Here is a 22,251-nt window from a genome sequence, read left to right as displayed (position 1 = left end):
CAACAGCCTCTGACTGCGGCCCAACTCCAGTCACCATGGCCCGTGGCCCAGTCTCACCAATCCTAGGTGTCTGCGCGGGGGCCACAGCCAACGCGCTCCTCACGCCCGCCAGCGCCGCCTCTGGCCGTCGTGCAGAAGGCTGAGGAAGGCACGACCAAGCCGCACTCGACCCCACACCTCACTTGGGGGTGCCACGACCGCCGCCACCCGCGCCCGGATCGAGCAGGTCACGGCCACCGCCGAGTTCCTACTCGCCAGGGACGACGGATGCCATACACGAGATGCCATCGCCCTTGAGCCCCTGCCACCAGGCGCGAAGCGGCGTCCATGGCCAACAGCACCGCGCCCCAACTCCGTCGCAAAGACAATGAAGTCGCACACCATCGGCCCCGCCGGCGCCTTCCGCGGCTCCCCGGCACCCTCGTCTTCGTCTTCCGAATTGCCACGGCGAGCGCCCAAAACCGGTTGCCGCCCGGCTCCAGCCCTGGCCCAGGAGATGGGGAATGGCGTCCCCGCACCGACGAGCACCCGTACCCCGTCGAACCAGCGTCCAGTCCGCCTGCGCTGCCGACCGCTGCGCCCCGGGCGCGTCGCCCTGCAGTCGCCTAACCTCCCCTCTAACGATCCGCTCATTTCGAATCCTGATCCTACGACCGGATCCTCAAGTACAAACAATGATGAGGGGTCATGGAAAATGCTATGGAATACGCAAGTTCCCGCCATTGTGATCTTCACTTATATCTTATTGTCCAGAGATACTTCATATCCTTTATTGATGCTAGTTGTGCTACGCCGTGATCTCATTAGTGGTCTAGGCTCGCGTCTCTAGTACGGTCTAGCCTAGGACCAGCACAGTACCACCGTTGAGCGTTTATTCAACATTGCATCTCTGAATTGATTATTACTAATCTTTTGCTACTATATATTTAAGCCTTACAAGCTCCACATATTTCTACATCGTGTATACGTACGTTCCCCTCGCAGTCGCTTTACTCAATCTTCAGAGTTATTTGATACCGCTGGTTGCCTATCACCACCTGCTGCATGGTAAGAACTTGTAAGATATTGATATTTTCTTTACTGTGAGCGCTTTACCACCACATCCTAGTAGTTCATAGGAACATTATTCTCAAATTTTGTTTCTTGTTTCTACTAATCATGACAGGTTCCGAAGATAGAAGTTCTTGGACGTCGGATACATCTTCACCATCACGAGAGGTGGGACAACACACACAAGCACATGGTCAGGTGATCTCTTTACTGTCATTTGAGGGTAGATTTAATCCTGCTATTTATCTAGCTTGTGAGCTTGAGGTAGAACACATTTTTGCTAGCCATGATTTTTCTGAACTTGAGAGAGTACGAGCTGCCACTGGAGCATTTACTGGTTTTTCTTCTATTTGGTCAAGTGTACATTATAAGAAAAACATTGATAACCAACCCACAACTTGGAAATATTTGAAAGTTGTAACGGGACAACGGTTTTTCCCTCCTTACTATCGTCATGAATTGCTTCGCAAATTGGAACAATTAAAACAAGGCAGTAACACTGTTCATGCTTACTACCAAGAGTTCAAATCTTATATGCATCATTGTGACATAGAAGAATTTGAGGATGACACAATGAATGGATTTTTTGGTGGTTTGAACCATGATATTCGCGCAAGATTTCAGTATATTCCTCATTGCATTACTGGTATGCATGTTCGTGCTTGTACCTTTGAGAGACAGCTACAGGAGGATGCATTGGGTGACTACAACAACTACTATTCCAATTTATGCTCACCACCACCGGTTGGTTCCTCCACTGTTGCACCTATTAGAGCAATCACACCTCAGATTGTGAGCGCGACATCATCTCAAGTGTATTTTACATTGTCATCATCCGTACCTACATCAGCTACGTCTTTGCAACAAGGTAACAGTAAAGGTATTCATGATATAACTCCAGATGAGAATGATGCATGCCTAGTTAACTTGGATGCATCATGTGTTGAGTTACCTGTTGATTTGAGCACACAACCTATTTTAGAGAATCATGTTACTGCCATGAATGCATCATGTGATCAAACAGCTGAAATACCAACAATTTTGAGTGCACCTATTGAATTGACTGTTCATGCAAAATAACTAATGTTTAATCATTTTGATATGACCTCTAATCTTGGTGATGATTCTGTGTCAAATGACTTATTGCATGTTTGCTTATTTAAGCATGTTGTAGCATGTAAATTTGATGCAACTAAGGTTTATTTACCAGTGTTGGGATGGTTTAATAATGAACATTCTCAATATTTTGATATTAATAAGAGTTTCACTTATATGTGCAAACTGAGTTGCAATATTTTCATGCCTTCTACTTCTTGTGATAATATTTTGGCTTTATATTTTATGAACTATGAAAGTTACTCATGTATACATGTGTCATATGCCCAAAAACCAAGGGAAGTAAAAATGGATGACATATACATATACAACATGTACACCTTGTCTCTTTTGTTAGCCACATTTCAGATTAAGCAACATCGAGGACGACTTTTGTTAGCCACGAGGCGCGACGCATGGCCGGCCGCGGGGCAGCGTGGTGCCGTCTCGAGAGGAGTAGCCCGTCGGGGCCGATGTCTCCTCTGCACTCATGGCGCGGGACACCTTGAGTACCCCGTGCCGACGACGAGGTAGCGAACGGAGAGGACAAGGCCTAGGTTGCGTCGTCTCCACTAAGGGGAGGTTCCTCGGCATCCATTCGCTCGATGGAGAGCAACATGTTGATAACGTGTTTAGAATCAATCGAAGTCTCACTTTATTTCATCAGATCGGTTACATATATAGCATGTGAAAGGGTGCCTCCTGGGACGTAACTGTTGGTGAAGACGACCCTCCAGGAGCAACCGACGTGCAGTTACCAAACGGGAAGGAGTGGGGATTAACCTTAATTAACATTTAGTTAATTAATCTTAATAGATACGACCAAAAATATTGCATACATGCATATTTGTGAGGTGATTTCTGATGCAAACTATGCAATAATTTATTTATATTATCCAGGACAAAAACGCTTCACAGACTTTTGTGCCATGTCTAATTGCAGGTGGATGGGACATTTGTACAATCCACATATGAAGATAAGGGGAAAAAGAAGTTTAGGTGTTGTTCAAAAAGTCCTCTCACATCACCTTTGGGCCAAGAGAAGATAGAATCCAAGTCTCTCACGTTCTGGACTCAGATTCGGACTCCACGGACATACCTGACTCAAAACGCCAAGATCTCTTTCACCCGGACTCCGAATTTGGTGATTCTTTTTTTTGGAAAGTAGATTTGGTGCTCTTTTCAACCCAATTGGATTCACCTTCAAATTCGTCCGGAGCGTTGAGATATTGACGAAACAATCTGACGCTGCAGCAGAATCCGAGTCAAACTACAAGTCCAAAGGTGTTGCATCACCTCCACTTGAGCCCATGTGCCTTGTACGACCTAGGGTTAGTTTTAGGCTGCCTTCGGACGTCCTCCCACCTCCTTAGCCGCCACCCCTTGCTCCTATATAAGTAGATCAATCTAGTAGGTTTTTCCTTGGATTTGTTTAGTTAAAAGTTAGCCAACAACTTCGTGTACTTCGTTTGCGTCCAACGACCAAACCAAGAATGCTTCTGGATCCCCACAAATATCAATATTTCATATATATTTGCAATATTCAGATTGTTTTATCATATTCTTAGTTGTTCTTCGATTGCATGCAGGAATAGACCTTCGTGGCCAGGCTGATCGTGTTTCCGGCATCGTTAGTAACCTCAGAAGATTAGTTTAGCGATTGCTAAGACGCAACATCGTGCACGTTTGTAGTCGGATCGTCAAAATCGACTCCACCAAATCGATAGTTATCATCACATTGAAAGACCGGGACCCTCGCCTCTATCAGAAACTTTCAATCCAGGCTTGCAACGAAGTGATCTTGGCTTTCGATAATTTAGGGGAATTGAGGCCTTTGTCTAGACCTAAATTTGATTTTAGGAAATTGGTTAAGCTGCATCATGAGGAACTTTTATACCTGCAATTTAGTTACGCGAAGCAAAGGTGCACGGTTAGGTGGATAAAAGTTGAGGTAGAGAATTCTACTCAGTTTTTCCAAGCTATGGTGCATCCTAAATGTTGATCCTAAAGGCCATGGCGCATCCTAAATGTGCATAGCAGGTCAAAAAAATCACCTCGGTCCCCTTTACTCCACACGGGGGAGGGGGCAGTTGGCACTCATCGCCCCACTCACAGTTGGCTACGAGTGTGGGCGACCGAGGGAAGCTGTGGCAAGTCACTGTGCGCCATGTTGAGATCCACATCCAGTGTGGAGCTTTCGAGGATGCCCCATGTCACGCCCACGATGCGGCTATATCTCCCACGTGTCGAGGCACGACTTAGAGGCATAACCGCATTGTGGTTTTTTCGCAAGAAGGGTCATCTTCACACAATCCCATGTAATGAACAAGAATGGGATAAAGAGTTGGCTTACAATCGCCACTTCACACAATACATATACAAATCATACATCAATCAGAGTACACACATAGGTCCGACTACGGAAACAAAAGAAAAGAAGACAACCACAAATGCTAGATCCCCGATCGTCCCAACTGGGCTCCACTACTGATCAACAGGAAATGAAACAACACAACAAACAAGATCTTCATCGAGCTCCCACTTGAGCTCAGTTGCGTCACCTGCACTGGTATCATCGGCACATGCAACTGTTTGGAAGAATCTGTGAGTCACGAGGACTCAGCAATCTCACACCCGCGAGATCAAGACTATTTAAGCTTATGGGTAGGAAAAGGTAGTGAGGTAGAGCAGCAGCAAGCACTAAGCATATATGGTGGCTAACATACGCAAATAAGAGCGAGAAGAGAAGCAACGGAACGGTCGTGAAGCTAGCAATGATCAAGAAGTGATCCTGAACTCCTACTTACGTCAAACATAACTCAAAAGCCGTGTTCACTTCCCGGACTCTGCCGAAAAGAGACCATCACGGCTACACACACGGTTGATGCATTTTAATTAAGTCGAGTGTCAAGTTCTCTACAACCGGATATTAACAAATTCCCATCTGGCACATAACCGCGGGCACGGCTTTCGAAAGATAATACCCTGCAGGGGTGTCCCAACTTAGCCCATTATAAGCTCTCACGGTCAACGAAGGATAAACCTTCTCCCGGGAAGACCCGATCAGTCTCGGAATCCCGGTTTACAAGACATTTCGACAATGGTAAAACAAGACCAGCAAGACCACCCGTTGTGCCGACAAATCCCGATAGGAGCTGCACATATCTCGTTCTCAGGGCACACCGGATAAGCGAAGCGTACAGGAACCAACGTAACCCAAGTTGCCAAGGGACGGTCCCGCACGGTGCTCTAGTTTGGACCAGCACTCAGAGGAACACTGGCCCGGGGGTTAAAATAAAGATGACCCTTGAGTCTGCAGAACCCAAGGGAAAAAGGCTTAGGTAGGCAAATGGTAAAACCAAGGTTGGGCCTTGCTGGAGGAGTTTTATTCAAAGCGAACTGTCAAGGGGGTCCCATAAATCACCCAACCGCGTAAGGAACGCAAAAATCAAGGAACATAACACCGGTATGACGGAAACTAGGGTGGCAAGAGTGGAACAAAACACCAGGCATAAGGCCGAGCCTTCCACCCTTTACCAAGTATATAGATGCATTAATTAAATAAGAGATATTGTGATATCCCAACATAAACATAATCCAACATGGAGCAATCTTCATCTTCACCTGCAACTAGCAACGCTATAAGAGGGGCTGAGAAAAAGCGGTAACATAGCCAAACAACGGTTTGCTAGTAAGGGTGACAAAGGTTAGATGTGGTTTCATGGCAATTTGGGAGGCATGATATAGCAAGTGGTAGGTAACGCGGCATAGCAATAGAGCGAACAACTAGCAAGCAAAGATAGAAGTGATTTCGAGGGTATGGTCATCTTGCCTGAGATCCCGCAAGGAAGAAGAACAAGTCCATGAAGAAGACAAACGGATGTAGTCGAACGAATCCTCACAACTCCGGAACGAAACCGAAGGTAACGAGAGAAGCAACCCGGAAAGAAACAAACAACATAGTAAACAACCATCACAGAAACATGGCATGATGCACAATCAAGTATGATGCATGTCCGGTTTAATGATTCATGGCATGGCAAAGTGCAACAAACAACACTACAAATTAAGTGGAGCTCAATATGCAACGAGTTGCATATTAACGAAACACCACATCCAAGTTATTTAGTTCTCTCGGTTATGTACCCAACAATATTAAATGTTGATTAACATGGCAAGATGAGAAGCATAAGTAAACTATCTATTTAGGCAAGTTTAAATGAGGCCGGAACAACAAACAACAAATCCGGAAAATCCTCATATGCATATTTTGGAATTGGTACTGTTCTGCCATAAACACAATTTTAATGTTGTTAAACAGCAAAATAAAGTGCACCATATTAAACTAGGCATTTTTCTACCCCATTTACATATAAAGTTTATTAAATTCCGAGTTACGGTTAATTAGTTATGAATTAAAGCATTTTAGCATGGCTTTTATGCAAAATTAAACAAACAGCATTTTAAACATTTTAAACATGGATGAGAGTGGCATATTATGAAACTAGATGAAATTCTAAGCATTTTACATATTTAAAATATTTTAAACCGATGCACGGTTAATTAGTTATTAGATGCATGATGTGCAAGGACTTTTCTGAAAACTGGCGTTCTCTGGATTATGCTAAAATCGCTGAAACAGGAAAAAAACGTAACGGGCTGAAACTACACAGAACATGGGCTAAACAGAGGAGGGGCTGTGGGCGCTCACCCATGGGCCAAGCCCAAGATGGTGAGGAGGGAGAGGCTGAGGCTGGCTGGCTTCGGCTGGGCCTGGCGCTGGCTGCGGGCCACGAAGGCACATCGAGGTGAGGCAGGGCGCGGTCAACGCGAGCGCTGCTCGTGCGCTCGTTCTCCTGTTCGATGCAGGGAGCTGCGGGCGGCGCCTGGAGCAGAGCTCCGACGAGCGGGCGAAGGGACGGCGAGGCGAGGGACTTGGGGCGTGGAGCGGCGACGGCAGGGTTGGTGCAGGAGCTCCGATGGCTTGATCCCGTCGGAGCATCGGCGACCTGCGGAGAGGCGACCACGGCGGGGAAAAATCAGAGAAGATACAGAGAGGAAGGAAAAGAGATAGAAGGAGAGGAGAAGGCGCGAGGCGAGGGGCATGGCCTGCTAGTGATGCTCGACGGCGATGAGGTTCAGGACAGGGATGCCGGCGTGGAGAGGAGCGCTCGGGCAGAGGAGGAGCGGTGCCGGGGCTTGCGAACTGCTGCTGTTGCCGCGGCGACGAGGCAACGAGGCAAGGGACTTGGCGCTGGCGGGACTTGGGGACGAGCTCCCGGCGACGGGGCGTGATGCAGAGGAGGCAGACGAGGCGGCGGGGAAAGCCGGGACTGCAAGGGCACGAAGACGACGACAGCAACGCGGTCAGCGAGCAGGGGAGGCCATGACGCGGGAAGCATCCTGCAGTTTCTGAGACGGCAACGGTGGAGATGCTTGGGACCCTCCTGGTCCAGATCGAGCGAGGCAGGAGAACTCGGGCTCCTCTGGTGGATGCAGGCGCGTGGAGGCGCGGGAGTGGCGGCAGGGTGAGGAGCGCTCGGGCGCTGTGCTGTTGCTGCGGGCTCGAGGAGAAAACAGAGGAGGAGCTCCTCTCTTGTGGGCTTGATCGAGGCAAGGAGGAGGATTTGGTGGTGGTTGGCTGGTGGATCGGGAGGAGGCTGCGGGATTGCTCTGGTTGGGCAGGTGGATTGGGAGGGATCCCGATGTGGAGTGGCGGCGGCCGAAAGGGAATGATGGGACAAGCCCCTAGGATCTAGGGTTAGACTGATATTTATATCAGATGAATTTAGGTTAGGGGATACCTCATCCCTACGATCATAAACGAACGGCTGAGAAAATAGGTAGGGAGTCCAAATAACAAAACGGAGATATTTAATAGATGTTAGGGGATGATCCGGACCCAACGGTAACGATAGTCCGGTTCGGGTTCGGGACAATTTTCGGACGCGCGCAAGGGGTGGTCTGAGAGGGGTCGACAAAGACAAAGTGTCTGACAAAAGGCCCCGGAGAGGACAAAAGAGAAAACGAGGAGCAACGTTGCAAGTGAGGTTGGTCTCGAAACGGTCAACGAAAGCAAGGGGGACGCGGCAACTACTAGGGGATGCAAGTTTGAAAACAATGACGGCAACAGAGTGCCAATGCAATGCGAAGATGCGATGATGAAAGCAACAAACAAATAAAACACACGGCGACAACGAAAAACATGGAAGGCGTCTGGAGCGTCGGTCTCGGGGCGTTACACCCCACCCTTGGGAGGAGCCCAAGCCAAAGGTGATAGAAGACATCAATATGGCCGAGAATGTCGGCGCTAGCACGGCATTGACATTCGCATCAACAAGGACCACGGGCACGTCAACCACTGCACGGGCTCGATCGCTGATGCGTCTATTCACATTTGGCAGAGCCACCTCACTATTCCAAAGACGCTGTTAGAATTAATGGGCTAGGCCCATAGCAATTTCTGAAATCTCAAAGCCCATGTGTAAAATGGCAAGTGGTGGTGCTAAGTTTAGTCCCACCTTGGAAGTTGAAGAAGAGTTGGACCTCTTTATATAGTGGGTTCTCTCCACCACTCTAAGTGGTGTGTGAGAAGAGAAAGGGAAAACCACACGCGCGCGCTCGCTCGCCTCGCCTCGCCTGGCCGGGCCGGGCCGGGCCGTGCCGTGGCGAGGCGAGGCGGCGCGTACATGCGACATGCGCGTGAATGGTCCGCCGAAATCCGGTCCGTCTCCTTGCAGGAGCGCAGCTTCCTTTTGCCGTTTTATTTTTATGTCTTGGCAGACAAGTTTTTGATTTCTTGTCCGGTAAGTATACGAATTAGAAACCGAGTCGGTTTGGGATTGTGGTCGCGACACAATACCTCCTCTGGTCCTAATATATATACAGCTACCGGCTGCGGCCAGAGACACACCGAAAAACACCTAGGGTTTTGCCTCATCTCACAACTTGCGCCGCCATCGTAGTCTACTCCATCCCAAACGCCGGCGTGCATCGGCGCGTGGGAGAGCAGGTCTCCGGAACCGTTCGTCTTTGCGATCCTGCACCGGGAGAGGACGAATTAGGTTTTTGGGAAGCGCTGTGCGCGACTGCTCAAATTCGTCATCACGGGTCGTCTTCCGTCCAAGTCGGGCGGTGCTACTCATCGTCGTATTCATCGCCGTCAGCAGCAGATCGTCGCCAACATCGTCATCAACACTGTCGCACCCATAATAGCTAACGATCAGTACGTCCAACATCCTCTGTTCATGTCTGTTTCTACAGCTATTGTTACGTGTTTGCTGCTGTTATGCATGTCTTGCTGTTCTTCTAGTTTGCTAGATTATTGCATGCTAGTATCTCTTCTAGTCATGAATTATTTACTGGAATTAATCATGAACTTGCCTAATATTCCAACAATCCAAAAACCTAATTGTAGGCAATTTCCTGAGTTAACTATGGCTGGATTTGCTGATGCACTGAGGCCGGATAAGTTTACCGGTGTGCACTTTAAGAGGTGGCAGGTGAAGACCACGCTCTGGCTTACTGCTCTGAAAGTTTTCCACGCTAGTGTTGGTGCTCCAGAGGGAATAACCGACGAAGATCGGAGAAAATTCCAGGAAGCCAATACTATGTTTGTGGGATGCATTCTGAGTGTTCTTGCTGACCGTCTGTGTGATGTGTACATGCACATAAACGACGGAAAAATTCTGTGGGATGCACTGAATGCAAAATTCGGTGCAACAGATGCAGGCAGTGAACTGTACATCATGGAGAGTTTTCATGACTACAAGATGGTGAATAACCGTTCTGTGGTTGAACAAGCTCATGAGATACAGTGCATTGTGAAGGAACTTGAACTCCTTAAATGTGTTCTACCCGACAAATTCGTGGCTGGGTGCATGATTGCAAAGTTGCCTCCTTCATGGAGGAATTTCGCCACAACTCTGAAGCATAAGAGACAGGAGATATCAGTTGAAAATCTGATTGCATCTCTTGATGTTGAAGAAAAAGCTCGGGCTAAAGATACCACTGAAAAAGGAGGTGAGGTTCAGCCTACTGCTAACATGGTGCAGAGGTACCCACAGAACAAGAACAAAGGGAAGAACAAACCTGTTTTCAACAAGCCTACCAAGACTACTACTTTCAAGAAGAAGAAGTTCAACAAGGCTGAGCTAGAGTGCTACGCCTGTGGGAAGCCTGGACACTTTTCCAAGGAATGCCCTGAACGTGCAGACCGCAGAGGGAAAACAAGCTCCAAGACTGTCAACATGGTGACCGCTAGCAATACTGATGGGTATGGTAATTTACCTATTGTGCTTTCAGTATTTCAATCATCTTCGTGGTGGATTGATTCGGGTGCTAACGTTCATGTGTGTGCTGACATCTCCCTGTTTACTTCTTATCAGGTCGCAAGGGATTCTTCCGTCCTAATGGGGAATGGGTCACATGCTTCTGTTCGTGGCATTGGCACGGTGGATCTGAAGTTTACTTCGGGAAAGATCGTGCAACTAAGGAACGTGCAGCATGTCCCTACTATGAACAAGAATCTAGTTAGCGGCTCCCTTCTATGTCGAGATGGATTTAAGGTAGTTTTAGAGTCCAATAAAGTAATCGTGTCAAGATTTGGACAATTTATAGGAAAAGGCTATGAGTGCGGAGGCTTGTTCCGCTTTTCTCTTTCAGATTTTTGCAATAAGTCAATAAACCAAATTTGTGCTAGTGTTAATGATGATGCAAGTATTTGGCACTCTCGTTTATGTCATATTAATTTTGGTTTAATGTCTCGGCTATCCAGCATGAGTTTAATTCCGAACTTCACAGTTGCCAAAGGTTCTAAGTGCCATAGTTGTGTGCAATCTAAGCAACCTCGAAAGCCTCATAAGGCTGCCGAGGAGAGAAACTTGGCACCTCTAGAACTCATACATTCTGATCTTTGTGAGATGAATGGTGTGTTGACAAAAGGTGGAAAGAGATATTTCATGACTTTGATTGATGATGCGACTAGATTTTGCTATGTTTATTTGTTGCAAACTAAAGATGAAGCATTAGACTACTTTAAAATCTATAAAGCTGAAGTTGAAAATCAACTAGAGAGAAAGATCAAGCGTCTTAGGTCCGATCGTGGTGGAGAGTATTTTCCAAAAGTTTTTGATGAATTTTGTGAGGAACATGGTATTATTCATGAGAGGACGCCTCCCTATTCACCTCAATCAAATGGAGTGGCCGAGAGGAAAAACCGCACATTGACTGACTTGGTGAATGCCATGTTAGACACTGCTGGTTTATCTAAGGCATGGTGGGGGGAGGCTCTATTGACTTCATGTCATGTCCTGAATAGAGTTCCCAACAATAATAAAGAGAAAACCCCTTATGAGGAGTGGGTTGGGAGAAAACCATCACTTTCTTATTTGCGCACTTGGGGATGTTTGGCAAAGGTCAATATTCCTATTCCTAAGAAACGCAAACTTGGACCAAAGACAGTGGATTGTGTCTTTCTAGGGTATGCTCAACGGAGCATTGCTTATAGGTTTTTAGTGGTAAAATCTGAAGTACCTGATATGCATGTTGATACTATAATGGAATCTCGTGATGCAACATTTTTTGAGAACATATTTCCTATGAAAGATATGCATAGCATTGCTAGATTTTCTTCTGAGATAATTCCTGAATCTAGTACAACTGATGAATATTTCGAACAATCACATGAGGAAGTCCTTGAGAAGGATAACAATGAAGTTCCTAGAAGGAACAAGAGACAAAGGATTGCAAAATCCTTTGGTGATGATTTCATTGTATACCTTGTGGACGACACACCCAAGACGATTGCAGAAGCATATGCATCTCCGGATGTAGATGATTGGAAAGAAGCTGTTCATAATGAGATGGACTCAATTCTTTCTAATGGAACTTGGGAACTAACTGATAGACCATATGGTTGTAAACCTGTGGGCTGTAAGTGGGTGTTCAAAAAGAAGCTGAAGCCTGATGGTACTATTGATAAGTACAAGGCGCGGCTAGTGGCCAAGGGCTACACTCAGAAAGAAGGCGAAGATTACTTTGACACCTATTCACCCGTTGCTAGAATGACCACCATTCGAGTGTTACTTTCCTTGGCTGCCTCTTATGGTCTTATCATTCATCAAATGGATGTAAAGACAGCTTTTCTCAATGGAGAGTTGGAAGAGGAGATCTATATGGATCAGCCTGACGGGTTTGTGGTAAAGGGTGAAGAGAGAAAGGTGTGCAAGTTGTTAAAATCTTTGTATGGTCTGAAACAGGCACCTAAGCAATGGCATGAGAAGTTTGAAAGAACTCTGACTTCTGCAGGATTTGTCATTAACGAGGCTGATAGGTGTGTTTACTATCGCCATGGTGGGGGCAATAGTGTCATATTATGTTTGTATGTGGACGACATACTGATCTTTGGTACAAACATTAATGCAATTAATGAGGTCAAGTCTTTTCTATCAAAAAGTTTTGACATGAAAGATCTGGGAGAAGCCGATGTAATTCTAAACATCAAACTTATTAAGGATGAGAGTGGGATTACATTAACGCAATCTCACTATGTTGAGAAGGTCTTGAACCGATTCGGTTTTATGGATAGCAAGCCTTCTCCAACACCTTATGATCCCAGCGTGACACTCAGAAAGAACAAGAAAGAAACGAGAGATCAATTAAGATACTCTCAAATTGTCGGTTCACTCATGTACTTAGCTAGCGCTACAAGACCAGATATCTCTTTTGCTGTGAGCAAACTGAGTAGGTTCATGTCCAACCCGGGTGATGATCATTGGCATGCACTAGAAAGGGTCTTGTGCTATCTGAGAGGTACTATGAGTTACGGAATTACTTATTCAGGGCATCCTGCTGTGCTAGAAGGATATAGTGATTCAAATTGGATCTCCGATGTTGATGTACTTTACGCAACAAGTGGGTATGTATTTACTCATGGTGGTGGCGCAGTGTCATGGAGGTCTTGCAAGCAAACCATATTGACGAGGTCAACTATGGAAGCAGAATTAACTGCTTTGGACACAGCTACTGTTGAGGCAGAATGGCTGCGTGAGCTCTTGATGGACTTGCCGGTTGTTGAAAAACCTGTACCGGCTATTCTTATGAATTGTGATAACCAAACGGTTATCGCTAAAGTGAACAATTCTAAAGATAATGCAAAGTCATCAAGACACGTGAAAAGACGTTTGAAGTCTGTCAGGAAGTTGAGAAACTCCGGAGTAATAACTGTTACGTATATACAAACAGACAAAAACCTGGCAGATCCCTTTACAAAGGGACTATCACGAAATGTGATAGATATTGCATCGAGGGAGATGGGTATGAGACCCATAGATGTTACACCATAGTAGTAACCCAACCTTTGTGATCGGAGATCCCGTGAATTAGGATCTGGGAAGAACAAGCTATTGGTTAACTGAGGAGAGTAATAACTTATGATCGTCTCCAAGTGAAGATGCAAAACTCTCAGAGCTGTAAGGCTCAGATCTGTAAGGCAGGTTGGCAACATGCCTTAATGTGGTTCTATTGGCTATAATTAGCAAAGATGCTGTCCTACAGAGCAGTCTTGAAAGAACACACCTATATGAGTTCTGACTGTAAACGTCGCAGTCTATGAGATTTGGGTGATCTCTAGTAAGCTCACGAAGAGACCAGGGAGTATGACGTATAAGCTCCAAACCGCGGGGTAGCCTACTGGCGGTCAGGTACTGGTTAAGACTTTGAGTGAAACCTGTTCACACAAAACTAGCAATTCAAGGCATAGTCCATTGTCAAGTTGTGAATGGATGTAGCTTAAAGTTCTAGGCAGAAGTTCAACTTAACAGTCTCTGCTGAAACACTGGTATATTAAACAAGTGATGAGAGAAGGCAAATCTCTAAATGGGTATTTGAGATCTGGTGGGGGATTGTTAGAATTAATGGGCTAGGCCCATAGCAATTTCTGAAATCTCAAAGCCCATGTGTAAAATGGCAAGTGGTGGTGCTAAGTTTAGTCCCACCTTGGAAGTTGAAGAAGAGTTGGACCTCTTTATATAGTGGGTTCTCTCCACCACTCTAAGTGGTGTGTGAGAAGAGAAAGGGAAAACCACACGCGCGCGCTCGCTCGCCTCGCCTCGCCTGGCCGGGCCGGGCCGTGGCGAGGCGAGGCGAGGCGAGGCGGCGCGTACATGCGACATGCGCGTGAATGGTCCGCCGAAATCCGGTCCGTCTCCTTGCAGGAGCGCAGCTTCCTTTTGCCGTTTTATTTTTATGTCTTGGCAGACAAGTTTTTGATTTCTTGTCCGATAAGTATACGAATTAGAAACCGAGTCGGTTTGGGATTGTGGTCGCGACACAATACCTCCTCTGGTCCTAATATATATACAGCTACCGGCTGCGGCCAGAGACACACCGAAAAACACCTAGGGTTTTGCCTCATCTCACAACTTGCGCCGCCATCGTAGTCTACTCCATCCCAAACGCCGGCGTGCATCGGCGCGTGGGAGAGCAGGTCTCCGGAACCGTTCGTCTTTGCGATCCTGCACCGGGAGAGGACGAATTAGGTTTTTGGGAAGCGCTGTGCGCGACTGCTCAAATTCGTCAGACGCAGGCCGAATACAAGCGTGACTACCGGAAATGCAATTGGCTCTCAGGAGCACGTGCTCCTGCCTGTGGAAAATGATTTTTAAAACGTCAAGAAAAATCCCAAGAATTTTTTTGTGTGTTCTTTGACAAATCCAAATGCTACCTAAAAATTTTTAGGCAAAAAGGTTGCATTTTGGCCTGTGCAAGAAAATAAAATTGAACATCAATTGTTACCCAAAACGTCACACCCAAATTTATTTTTTCACCAACAAATGCTTCGTTTCACATGAAAATTGTGAAGCATGCTTGAAACACTAACACTAACATCTACAAAAATTTCTGTTTTAAAAAAAATTGATATATTTTTTATTTTACTGTTCATCCAGGTGCAAATGCACTGTTCTTTTTTTGCTGGATGAAATACAAGCGTGATTACAGAAACCTTAAAAATGTTGGCGACGATCTGCTACTCATCGTCGTATTCATCGCCGTCAGCAGCAGATCGTCGCCAACATCGTCATCAACACTGTCGCACCCATAATAGCTAACGATCAGTACGTCCAACATCCTCTGTTCATGTCTGTTTCTACAGCTATTGTTACGTGTTTGCTGCTGTTATGCATGTCTTGCTGTTCTTCTAGTTTGCTAGATTATTGCATGCTAGTATCTCTTCTAGTCATGAATTATTTACTGGAATTAATCATGAACTTGCCTAATATTCCATCAGACGCGGCTATTCACGTTGGTGTCAGGTGAACCCCGCGTGCCCTAGTACAGTCCAGAAATCCCCATATCCCCTCGACACTTTTTGTTATTTGAGACAAATCTCCTCCACACATGGACTTGGTTTCCGGAGCCTTAACAGTTCAAAGACATGGGCTAGGGAAAACCTGTTGGTTACTGTTTATCGACATACATACAAGAATGGGCTATGGCCTTTGTTTGACAGGTGTATCTTACTGTTGCTTTTTGCCCTAAAAAAAGCAACAGCTGATTTCCACCCTTGCCTCAAAAGGGCAAAGGTAATTTCCTCCCAGAAAGAGAGACGTGTATCAGACGCAGGCCGAATACAAGCGTGACTACCGGAAATGCAATTGGCTCTCAGGAGCACGTGCTCCTGCCTGTGGAAAATGATTTTTAAAACATCAAGAAAAATCCCAAGAATTTTTTTGTGTGTTCTTTGACAAATCCAAATGCTACCTAAAAATTTTTAGGCAAAAAGGTTGCATTTTGGCCTGTGCAAGAAAATAAAATTGAACATCAATTGTTACCCAAAATGTCACACCCAAATTTATTTTTTCACCAACAAATGCTTCGTTTCACATGAAAATTGTGAAGCATGCTTGAAACACTAACACTAACATCTACAAAAATTTCTGTTTTAAAAAAAATTGATATATTTTTTATTTTACTGTTCATCCAGGTGCAAATGCACTGTTCTTTTTTTGCTGGATGAAATACAAGCGTGATTACAGAAACCTTAAAAGGGGTATTTAGGAGGAAAAATGATAATCCAAGCAGGGTCGTAAGGCCTGGCTGCGGGATCATGGCGGCAGGTTAGAGGACGCCCCGTATAAGAGATGGCGTCCTCGCCAACAATTGATTAACTTGATGAAGTTAAAATTACAGGAGACTCGAAATACCTGGACTTACCCAAAAGTGCTCAAACAAAAATCCATATCAAGTTATCAAGTTACCCAACAGTTGATAGGGCGGAGTACGAAATGTGTGTGTGTGTGTGTTGCGGGGGGGGGGGGGGGGGGGGGCCTAATACAGTCTGTCGTACAAAGCAAAAACTAAAGAGTAGCAAGCGATCGCGACCACGTTTGCACTGATGACAACTAGAATAAAACAAAACATCACATATCCGAGCCAGCAAGTTGACATGTTTTGTGCCTCCCTTCGGAAAAGCACACCCACGTAAACTCAAGCATCTGAAATGACAGGAAGATTAAACAGGGGAATATTATCATCTCCGTTGGAAGAAAAGAAAAAAGGTTTGGGTTTACAAAACTTACTGCAGTGATCAAGCTTCAGTCTTTTGCTCTTCTGCTACTTGGTGATACTGGTAGTCACCTTCCTCATATGCCTCGCCTTCTTCAGGGCCTTCAGGTTCTGTGTTGGGTTGTGCCTGATAGTATTCATGCTCATGTCGCTTTGAACTTTCAGTTTCATGCCCATGCCCGCCTTGAACTTGATAGTGATACGACTCATAACTTTTGTGTTGCTCATACTGGTTAGAGCCATAATGCTTCCCATAATCAGCCATACTCCTGTCATGCTTTGGCTCACCATTGTATTCAGCATCCCTATCCTTCAAGTGAGCGCGGTCACGCTCGTAACTTGCACGCTCATGATCTCTCTCGCGATCCCTGCCTCTCTCACGGTGACGATCATGAGAGAGGCCACGATCCTTCTCCCTATCATGATCCCTACCACGGTCCCTATCCCTATCTCTGTCCCGACGATCACGGTCACGCCCATGGTCTTTTTCCCGGTCCCTTCCTCGGTCCCTGTCCCGAGTCCTGTCCCGATCTCTATGGTGGTGCCTCTCTTCCCTTGAATCACGCTCACGTATTCTGTCATGAGAACGCTCACGGGGATTTTCATCGCGGTCTCTTTCCCGTATCCTTTCACGAGACTTCTCCCGATCTCTGTACCCATAGTGAAGTAAGAAATAAGCATTTACACAAAGCACTATGCTAAAGCAGAAGAAAGTCTATTTGCTGAGGCTCACCTATCTACACGGGAATCACCCCTCTTAGGTTCTTCTGATCTGGGGCGCCCAACACTCGATGGCTCCCTGGTAATCAGAAACATGCAGCATAAAACAACTAGATGCTCTAACACAAGAGGACAACATTGATAACGCCCAAAACATAACTTCACTGCACTAACAGAACATGCGACTACCAAGTTAATATAATAGCAATATCAAATTGCAATGTACCAAAATATATTAAATTCCCTTCTGATCAATACTATAGATAAGAAACATATGACGAAAAGGCTTTGGTGTCGATTAATTCCCAGTCTCACTTGTCACCTCATTCTAAGAATAAATAGAAGCACTGGCTTCCTCTAAGGCAGTCTTAAATAAGAGAATACCTGGCAGGCGGCTTCTGGTCAGCACTTGCACCACAAATTCTGCTTGATCCAAGCCCACCGCCTAATCTCCTGGGACGCCAATTAGGGACAGTTCTACCACGTTCCACATCAACTAGTACCCTCTTATTGTCCACTTTTCTCCCATCAGCTTGCTTGTAAGCATCTGGGACATACCAAATTAGCATAGAAAATTTAAGACATGCAGCAGGAGTGTCCAACCAGCATACATCTACTAACCCGAAACTTACTTTTCATATCCCGAGTATGCATATACTCTATGAATGCATATCCTCTAGGTTTATTTGTATCCTTGTCAGTTACGAGCCGTACCTGGAAAGCTCAAAGATAGTAATTAAGGACTACTAAAAAAGAGAGTTGCACCAGACTTCACGATAAAGTGATAGTATTTGTTGTCGCTACAATAGTTTGTTAATTTTGCATGTTCTATGTTGCACGACAGACAGGCATAAAGCCTAAAACAGCCGTGCTAACCTTGCATATGTAGAGCTTCCATTATGAGGAGTGAAATCCAGCACAGATCAACAGTTGGAGGAAAAGCAGTCTGACTGATTGGCGTATGTCGGAAAATGCGATGATATCCCCTTACCAGGGAACTGGCTAACTATATATATATATTGGCGTAGACTTAAATAGTAAATACTATACCAAGTTGCCCTCTCAGTTGTGTGTATTTTGTTCAGCCGTGGCCAAGAAAAGAAAATAGCAGTAACAGTTACAGAATTGGTTCTTAATCTTCGGGGCCAAGAAAAGAAAAATAGCAGAAAACAATTACATAATTGGTGCGATTAATAGCAAGTACGTGATATTAGTATCAATGAATCTCAGATTAAACTGGCTTACCGAAGATTCAGTATAAATGACTAATTAATTTACTAGGAAGCAGAAAATTCTGTCTGAAATCTGTGTTACTTTATCTGCTTAGCATTAAGTGTGTCAATTTCATAGGTAACTCTAATGCCCCACATGTTTAAAGATGGATAGCTAGGACAGATTGTATAAATACCTACAAACAGTCATGTATATACGATAGTGTATCTTGTGCACCTAGGCTTGTGGTGTACCTGGTGCACCTGAGCCTACAAATGACCTCTAAAAGCATTAAAAAAAATCCAACCTTTTATTTACAACATAGACATCACGTGCACATCATGTGGAGTACAAAATTTCAAATTATTGATGTTAGAACAAGAAAAATAAATCCAACTTTGAATATTACCAGATTCAAATATTGAGTAGAAGTACCCAACTTGGCACTATTCACAGCACGACTTCTTTATATCTCAGGCCATGTGTCAAATTCGGATTTAGAAATTTCATGACATGCCATTATGTCTATCATAAATTTCCTTCAGCTTCTGTATGACTTTTAGATGAATACATGTTAGACGCACGATTAAAATTTCGCCTACAGAATCTAATCAATATTTTATTTGTTTAGCACATACAACATCAGCTACTGAAGGGCGGTCACAAAATGTATGCATCCACATGCAAAACACAACAAATACAGTATCAGCTTTTAGAAGCCAAGTTTGACTTCTACAGATACTCCCTCCATTTCACAATGCATTGCACATTAGTTTTGTCCTAAACCAAACTTTGTAAAATTTGACCAAGTTAGTAGAAAAAAAATATCAACACCTACAATCCAAATAATCTCTCCCATTTGAAAAATACAAAAGGTTCCGTCTTACGTTACTTCTTCCGTCCTGTTTTCGGTTTTGCTGATTTTTTCTCTCGACTGGTTTTGCTTAAGAACTGCCTTAATTGCACCACCTCTTATCGACTTAACAAATAAAAGCATGTTTTGTTTGGTACGCAAAATAGTACTGATTGAATTGGCAGCTAAAATCCATTTTTTGTTTTTTTTGCCCCCCCCCCCCCCCCCAAATGCAACGCACGGGCAATTATCTAGTCTAGTAAATATGAGAAGATATTTCATGATGGATCTAATGACATTTATATAGTGTTGTGATTGTTGGTACTTTCTGCTACCAAAATTGGGTCAAAGTTTGTACAAAACTAATACGCAAAGTAGTTTGAAATAGAGGGAGTACTATTTTTGCAAAAAATGAAATAAAATAAGAGGCTCTTCATTATTTTCCACCAGGAAAAAAAATAAAGAACACCTCAAAGGCTCCAAGTAATTTTCCGAGAACAACGACAAGATCAAACAGAAGTTCATAGGCAATCCTTGGGAGGTGTGCGAAGCTTCTAACTCTGTGTGGTAGCTAAAATAGGCCAAAAGTATAACGCCGTGTGTCCAAAAGTCACCAAAAACTACAATGAAGATATATGGTGGCAGCGGACCCACTGTTTCTTTGAGATTTCACCCCATGAGGCTTGCTGATCACAATAACTGAACAACATACAATTCAAAGAGGAATAACTCCACCTGTACTGGGATTTACCACATGCACCTACCCTTTTAATAGGCCCATAGGCTTCAAACTCCCGCTTAACCCTGCTCTCGGATGTCTCATAATTCTGCAGAGGTTGAAGAAGTCAGTGAGCACCAAGTTATAGACAGAATATAATGCCTAGCAGTTTTAAAAGGAATGACCAAGCAAATACTTACAAGTCTTGCAACGAAGAGTGTTTTGTATGGATCTGAAGTGGTATTGGGGTCACTTTGTGGGTCATCTATGTTTGAGAAAAATGAGAAATGATCTTACAACATGAATCATCTGAAACAAGGAGTAACATTGCTCAAAAGGAACTCACAGTTCTGAAGCTCTTTGGCGACCTTATCTGCCCCCTGCTCAAGCTTAAGTTTCCTGATTCTATCCTTCTTTTCGGCCTATATGCACACACAGAAAAAAAAAACTCAAATTTGGGAATGAATGGCAAACTGCACAAAAATAGACTGAAAATACACTTGACGCACTATTAACAAGATCAACGAGATATTCAATTGAGGTAGTGCTACACCGCTTTCTCAACAGTGGAAACAGTTCAACCAAACTCTTGCTCAGATGCAACATGTCTTAGTACTATCAGGTATAGTTATAAGAACCAGAAACTACTTTTTTGAGTTGTTCCACTGGAACATGCTGAACGTGTGCAAACTTTTCGAGCGCATAAAGTTATAAATTTCACATATGTAATAATACAGCACCCTCATTATTCATTGTCAGCAACAACTGCAATGGTCCACTAAGTGCTCAAGTGCACTGTTTACGGAACGAATTGCACAATCTGAGGGAACACCTTTTTTTTCATATCGCAAAAGTGTTAGGTTTAAGATTAATGTGTAGAGACAAGCAAAATTTATCCTCTGTTTTCTCTCGCCACACAATTTCAGTTCCACTTAAACACTCATTAAAATCCCGGTTAACAATTATCTGAGCGAGCAAACGTCCCGCCAACCTAAGTAGAGTACCTAGCAGTACATCATTAGCGTCTACTGTAGTATGATACTGTATGACTATGATCAATTGGCCAAACATCGGAATAAGTATCGCTTGCAATACACAAACATTAGCAAATAGCAATTCCGAGGACCAAAGAAGCCATACCTTAGTCTCACACGTTGGGACAGGCGGCGCATACTCTGGATCGCCAGGCTCAGCAAACCGCGACACAAACTGCGCCATCCCTTCAACCAATCAACAACAGCAACAACAATCATCGGCATTCAGGAAGACAGGAACTCAATCAGTCACAGATAAATTAAGCCACTGATCTCGGCAGCCAGCAGTACCCATAGCTGTGCGGGATAGGAGAGCAGTAATCGATCGCTTACCCGTGTAGGCCGGCAACTTGCGCTTCTGGACGGGCGGCTTGTGCTCGAGCATAGGCCGCGCCTCGAACAGCTTGAGCAGGTTCGGCGTGAGGCCCGTCGGGTGGCCCTGCCCCATCTGTTCCACAGAAACCAACCAGATCTCAGATCGAAATCAAGCAAACGGAGACGGAGAGGAGGGATAGGGTTGGCTAGGGTTTAGGGCGGGTTACGAGCTTGAGCTGCTGGACGTTGGCGCGGGGCACTCCCTTTGGGCGGCCCTGCGAGCCGCCGTCCGGGTTGCCCCGCGTCATCGCGCTGCCGTAGTCGCCCATCGCCGCGGCTTCCTGCGGCGGCCGCGAGGGGTTTGCGGGTTTGGGGAGAGCGAGGGAGAGGGCGAGAGGGGTAAGTCGAAGTGAAGGGCGTTGCCACAGTCGTCACAACCAGGTCGGTCCCACCGACCGAGGGACCGACCGAGCACGTTTTCTTTCCTAAGCGGTAAAATCGTTTTACGTCCCCTTAAAACGATTTTTTTTAACACGGTACAGTATAGACGCAAGCGTTCATATACACGCGCATACACTCACCCCTATGAACGCACGCACGCACATCCTACCCCTATGAGCACCTCCGAAAGACTGAGCCGGCATCTTGAAATTTACGAAGTCATCGTAGGCACCTCGTCGTCGACGGGA

General features: G+C 45.1%; 1 protein-coding gene across 1 annotated transcript; it reads right to left on the bottom strand.

The window, feature by feature from the left end:
* Positions 1–16,261: 16,261 nt before the first annotated feature.
* Positions 16,262–22,006, bottom strand: LOC123180748 (U1 small nuclear ribonucleoprotein 70 kDa). The gene is made up of 11 exons (XM_044592875.1): positions 21,790–22,006; positions 21,581–21,695; positions 21,354–21,433; positions 20,560–20,635; positions 20,414–20,478; positions 20,260–20,322; positions 18,063–18,144; positions 17,815–17,977; positions 17,444–17,509; positions 16,725–17,360; positions 16,262–16,640 (listed from the first exon to the last, which is right to left on the bottom strand). The coding sequence occupies exons 1-10, from the start codon at positions 21,889–21,891 to the stop codon at positions 16,733–16,735; spliced, it is 1,440 nt and encodes a 479-aa protein (XP_044448810.1). The 5' UTR covers positions 21,892–22,006; the 3' UTR covers positions 16,262–16,640; positions 16,725–16,732.
* Positions 22,007–22,251: the final 245 nt, after the last annotated feature.

This window comes from Triticum aestivum, chromosome 1D (assembly GCF_018294505.1).
Source record: "Triticum aestivum cultivar Chinese Spring chromosome 1D, IWGSC CS RefSeq v2.1, whole genome shotgun sequence".
Classification (NCBI taxonomy): domain Eukaryota; kingdom Viridiplantae; phylum Streptophyta; class Magnoliopsida; order Poales; family Poaceae; genus Triticum; species Triticum aestivum.
The sequence above is the reverse complement of the archived record's forward strand: the minus strand, read 5'-3'. Positions and strand labels throughout refer to the sequence as shown.

Coding starts and splice junctions, on each gene's coding strand:
- LOC123180748 (XM_044592875.1), bottom strand. CDS start 21,891: ATGGGCGACTACGGCAGCGCGATGACGCGGGGCAACCCGGACGGCGGC. Junction 21,696..21,789: donor ACGTCCAGCAGCTCAAGCTC/GTAACCCGCCCT, acceptor TCTGTGGAACAG/ATGGGGCAGGGCCACCCGAC. Junction 17,361..17,443: donor GGTGATTCCCGTGTAGATAG/GTGAGCCTCAGC, acceptor CTATGGGTACAG/AGATCGGGAGAAGTCTCGTG.